Genomic DNA, 6,000 nt, shown 5'->3' on the forward strand with positions numbered 1-6,000 from the left:
AACTTTTGACACACGCAGAGGTGTTGTCATACCGTCGTCATCGATTGAACTGCAGGCACAGCTCTCTGAGTGACAAGCACGGTGCGCCGCATTCTCTCTCTAACCCCCCCCCACCTCACCACCACCACCACCACTCCATTATTCCTCCTCACCCCCCTTCCCTGCCACTCCCCTCTCGCTCCCCTGCTCCTTCTCACACCAACTCCCACCCTCCTCATCACTTTCTCTCCCTCCTCCTTTCACACTCAGGCAGACACTTGCCTGCACTTAAACGCCACACACATTCTCTGTGCGTTCACAAATAGCCCACCCCTACCTCTCACACACACACACAAACACACACACACACACACACACACACACACACACACACACACACACACACACAGACACACACACACAAACACATATGCAAAGACATTCCAGAGACCCCCTCCTCCACATCACCCTCAGCCTTACATTCTGCCCACCACACCATCTGTGACCCAGAGAAAACTGTGCTGACACCAGCCTGACCTTTTCGGTGCTTTTGTTTTGCCACTCTGACATGATCCCATGTGGTGCACGCGCATACACACACACACACACACACACACACACAAACACACACACACACACACACACACACACACACACACACACACACACACACACACACACACACACACCATCACTTTCTCTCTCTATGGCTCCAGAAGAAAAAGGCACATACACTAATGTAACATGGCAACACACAATTTCCAGAAACAGCTCTGGCCAGGAATCGATATCTCATCATATCTGTCTTCTTTTAGTTGCTGTAATCAACAATTACTTCACACTCTACCCCCCCACCCCCACCCCCACCCTCCCACCTCTGCAACCACAAGGCACACATACTAATCTGGAGACCTGCCAGTGCAACAGGGTTAATACTGCACAAATAGACGGCAACTCAAATTAATACAGTACGCGTGGCTGCATTTGTGTTTGTGCATTTGTGAGCTCCGGGGCCACACCGAGAGCTGTAGTTAAGCAGGTCATTGACAAAGAGGGGGATTATCAGTGCTTGGAGGCTGTAACCCCCCCCATACACATCCTCAATACCTTAATCTTACAATCATCCTCCTACAATGTATGCAGCATCATAACAATAACAATAATTCACACATGTACTGTAGGAGATAGATCCCCCCATCCTGACTCCCACACAAACCTGACTTCATTTACAAAATTAAATGTAGTTGACCTGATTACCACCCATCTCACTCTCCTGCAGACACCATAGACTAACTGCTACACTCGGTCTAATAAATCACACCCTTGTTTCCAGTTTTGGAGCCATCATCTCACTCTTCCCCTTCTTCATCATCTCACTCTTCCCCCTTCTTCATCATCTCACTCTCTTCCCCTTCTTCATCATCTCACTCTTCCCCTTCTTCATCATCTCACTCTTCCCCCTTCTTCATCATCTCACTCTTCCCCCTTCTTCATCATCTCACTCTTGCCCCTCTTCATCATCTCACTCTCCCCTTCATCATCTCACTCTTCCCCTTCTTCATCATCTCACTCTTGCCCTTCTTCATCATCTCACTCTTCCCCTTCTTCATCATCTCACTCTTCCCCCTCTTCATCATCTCTCTCCCCTTCATCATCTCACTCTTCCCTTCTTCATCATCTCCCTCTTCCCCTTCCTCATCATCTCAGTCTTCCCTTTCGTCATCATCTCACTCTTCCCCTTCTTCATCATCTCACTCTTCCCCCTCTTCATCATCTCACTCTTCCCCTTCTTCATCATCTCCCTCCCCTTCATCATCTCACTCTTCCCCTTCTTCATCATCTCACTCTTCCCCCTCTTCATCATCTCACTCTTCCCCCTCTTCATCATCTCACTCTTCCCCTTCTTCATCATGGTCCCAATGGCAAGTGAGCCTGCCTAAACAGCCACAGTATGAATGGCCTCTCCATGTAAACATTATTTAGTGCATCATCTGACATTTGAACCCAAGGGCTCCCGAGCTCTTACCTTGGCCGTGCAACATGTGGCAGCAGCTGCCGAGGAGGAGCAGGACGAACCCGGGCAGACACCGGCCCCCTCTCCGGGTCGTCCCGCTCCCCGTGATCACCGGCCGGCTCCCCGCTGCGGGTCCCTCCGCACGCTCCGGGGAGCCATCGGGGCAGCTAATTCCCGGTTTCATCCCGCAGGAGAGCAGGGCGAACGACAGTGTCCGTGTCCGCTTAGTGCGGTCGCTTTCTGCAACTCTCTTGAGAAAGACGCGGTCCAGGGTGGAGGGGCACCGGGATTCAGCACCGGCGGCTCCGAGCTTTCTCCCCCCCGAGAGTTCACCGCTGTCCCCTGCTATGAGTCCCCAAGCTCCGGCGTCCAACACCCGGCAGGAGAAAGAGGAGGATGCAGATGAAGATGAAGGGGAGGGGGGGTTCAGCAAGACTTTCTGGTCCCTGGTGTGTCTGTGTTCACGGTAAAACGGCCCCGTGGTCCCGACGTGCTGCGGCGGAGTCCCGGTTCAACTGCGCCCTGCGATACCTCATCTTCCTCGGGATTGATCGGAGCACGGAATTAATACAGTTGAGTGTGTTTTAGACTTATCGGCTTATTCCCCCGCTATCAGAGCTCAAATCCGCGCTTGTTTTGATGTCTTCGCCGGGGGGATTTGTCCCGTGGATCATTTAGCTGTTTAGACGGTGCTCGTATTAACAGAGAAGCGATAAAACACACAAATCACCCACATGTGTGTGTGTGTGTGTAAAAATCAATCCACTAATTGATTGTGTGAATACCGCTGCTGTCTGTCTGCTGAACAACCCGGGACCAGCTCCTCCCTCCCGGGGGTCTTTCCCGGGGATGGAGAAGCGAGGGCTGCGGTTTGCAAGTTAAGCTAATTAACCGGTTCACCCCTAAATCACCCCGCACTCTCCCAGGCAGGGCACTCTTTCCTCGGACACCAGATAGGTTACCTCGCCGCACTATGGTGGTGGTGGTGGTGGTGCTGCCCGTCTCGGGTTACAACGGAAGAAATGACACAACAGGTTATTATCCCGGGGAAGAGGGGGAAAAAACACACACAAAAAAGCCCGTTTAAGTTTGTTAGCACCGCCGCAGAGTTGTGTAGCCGCGATGCTAACACGCTGCTAACGAAGAGTTCATTGAAGGAAAAAAAAAGTGGGTAAAAAAAAAATCGACCGTTACACGCAGCGGCGTCTCTCCCCTGCGACACCGGAGCCTTCCCCCGCTCCGTGTCCGGAGTCCTCGGCGGTGCTCCGCAGCAGTCCACACGGGGGAGAAAGGGACACCTCACTCGGTGTGTGTGTGCGTGGTATCGTTGTCCGCTCTGGAGCTTTGCGGGTCTTTTGAGGGGGTTTTTTGTTCCGCCGCTCTCCTCCGTCCTGTGCACCCTGTTGAGGCTCCGGGAGCCGACTGAGGCGATGCGTCTCCCTCCGCTGAACACCTGCCGCCCTCCGCCCCGCGGCCCGGCGCACACTCGCGGTACTTGGGCTGGAGAGAGAGAGAGAGAGAGAACCGGGGAGGGTTCTGCTGTTGTTTTTAGCCGCGTTAAAGCGACTTCTGTGGGGGTATGAAGTCTGAATTCTCCGCTCTCACTTCCACGCTTCTCCCGCAGCCTCCGTGTTCATCTCTCGATCTGTCCCGAACTCACAAACCAAACTTCTGCTCACCGTCATCTCTCGGCGCCGATTGGTCGAGCCGGGAGCTTCCGCTGTTCCCATTGGGCGATCTGAACCCAGGGGGCGGGAAGCAACGCAAAGTGGTAAGAGCGTGGTGGACGGATTCCCCCCCTCCCCTCAAAACCTCAATTCCCCCTCCAAATACACGGAAAATAAGTTATTACAAGTTTTATAAGTTTTTATAAGTTTTTATAAGTTGTATGCCCCCCCCCCCACATACACAGAAAATACGTTACTACAGGTTTTTATACTTTTTTATAGTCCCCCCTCCCATATGCACAGAAATTAATTTATTACAAGTTATTACAAGTTATTTAAAGTTATTTAAAGTTATTTAAAGTTATTTAAAGTTTTTATACGTTTTTATAGTCCCCCCCCAAATACACATAAAAGAAGTTATTACAAGTTTTCATACTGATTACAGTGGCGGAGCTAGGATTTTTCTGAATCAGGGGCTATTTAGGGGGCCATTATCTACACAAAGGGGCCAATATCCAACTCCTGATTCGGGGAAGGTGCACTTTTAAATCATTAATTTTTTGACTTTGTCTTTGCTGGTTAAGTTTAGGATAAACAGCAACGACAAAGAAAGAAAGAAAATAGTGTAAATGTGGTTGGTGAGTCAGTGGAAGGCAGGACGACAGTGAGATGTGTATATATATATATATATATATAATTTTAATCTTTGGTGGAGCCCTCTGAAGCGCCACTGGTGAACAAACACATACGCTTGCTTGATTACAAACGAACTGCCTGGAGTTATATCTCCGTACCAGTGATAACCTAGTTTCCTCCATGGTGAGGGTCATTAAATGGCACATTAATGTTAGAGCCTACAACACAGTGACCTTATCTTTTATTGCCTCAATAAATCCTCAGAGACAGACTTTCCATCCCGAGTGACCAAATAGTCTCCGTGCGCTGTCTAGCTGTCCCCAACCCACTCTCCTCAAGCACCTTCACCTCAGCTCATCCATTTATCTTTCCATCCAGGCCCATTTGGCATTTGGCTTCCACCAGTCTGTTTCCAGTGGAGTGGCTATGATGCCGCTTGGACTTTCCATGAAAATATTCTGAAGCTCCGTCTGCAGCCAAACCACATACGCTGCTCTGGATTCCACATTAGATCACCAAAATCCCCATTTTATAAATGTACTAGTACTATCAGAGCTGCATTATAATTTAAAACATTAACTCAGAGGGGGGTTACATAGCCTATATATTTGCATTTCAGTCAATTTTCTATTTGTCAACCCCCAACAGAGCAGCTGGAGGATTAATCCAGTGGTGTTAGAAGTACTCACATCTCTTACTTAAGTAAAAGAAATACCCTGTAGTGTAGACATACTCCATAGAGTAAAGGTATTGCATGAAAAGTTTAACCATCAAAAAGCATCAGTTATCAAACAAATATAACGAGGCAAAAATACAATATTTGTTTCTGAAAAGCAGTGTGGTATAACAGCACTAGTATCTCAAAAGTGTACTTAAGTGCAGTTCTTATAATAAAAATAGTAAATATACCGCCAGTAGTGAATTGATCTTATTGACTATTCCTTCTCTGATTATACCTGTGATTAATCATGTGATCACTCAGAAGTTAATAATGATTCATCTCACATTTTGTTGTAAGCAGGAGAAAAAGTCACTTGATAAATGTGTCTTATTCTTCTGGCAGAGAAAAACTGGTTAAACCCGCAATAACAAGTTGTTTTGGCCACTTGGGGGCAGCGATGTGAACACATCATCACCGTTGCCTAAACCTTTTCGCAGCGTGAGGTTCTGGAAGATGTTTTTCCTCTCGTCTGAAAACCTTCCTTAGTTCTTCTCAGCCAACTGAATGAGAGGTGAAACTTCTTTATAGAAATAACTTTAATATCCAAACCCTTTTAGCTCCATTTTTGGTCTCTACCATCTCCTGACAGAAATGTCAGGCCCTTCAGCTGCTTAATGTTCCACTCTGCTCTTCAGTTAGTCTCTAACTATGTCTCTTAACCACATCTCTCTGCTATTTGCCGCTGAGCAGGTGGTGTACAGTGGGATTTTAGAGCTTTTTCTCTGAAAACCGGAGCCCTAATGTGGTAGAAAATGACAGCATGAGAGCAGTGAGGACAGACATTGAGTGAGCTGAAAGTCACCAGGAAGCTATGTAAAACTGAGGCGAGCCGCAGATGCAGGTAAGTCTCTGTAGATTTACTAGTAAAAGCAACATTTTTCACATCGTAACATTGTTTTGACATTTTCCTTTGATAGAATGTCATCACAGAAGTATTTTATTTTTTCCTTCTCTTGCAGTACTTCTTAAACTTTTGATAAATA

At 47.9% G+C, this 6,000-nt stretch overlaps 1 protein-coding gene across 1 annotated transcript in view; it reads right to left on the reverse strand.

Moving 5' to 3' along the window:
• LOC117765011 (protein sidekick-1-like) overlaps nucleotides 1-3,257 on the reverse strand; it is a 231,940-nt gene extending 228,683 nt beyond the window's left edge. Inside the window, 1 exon segment of the mRNA XM_034591217.1 lies at nucleotides 2,006-3,257. Within this exon segment, the coding sequence (XP_034447108.1) occupies nucleotides 2,006-2,177 (172 nt within the window). The 5' untranslated portion in view covers nucleotides 2,178-3,257.
• Between the last annotated feature and the right edge of the window lie 2,743 nt (nucleotides 3,258-6,000).

This window comes from Hippoglossus hippoglossus, chromosome 1 (genome assembly GCF_009819705.1).
Source record: "Hippoglossus hippoglossus isolate fHipHip1 chromosome 1, fHipHip1.pri, whole genome shotgun sequence".
Taxonomy (NCBI): Eukaryota; Metazoa; Chordata; class Actinopteri; order Pleuronectiformes; family Pleuronectidae; genus Hippoglossus; species Hippoglossus hippoglossus.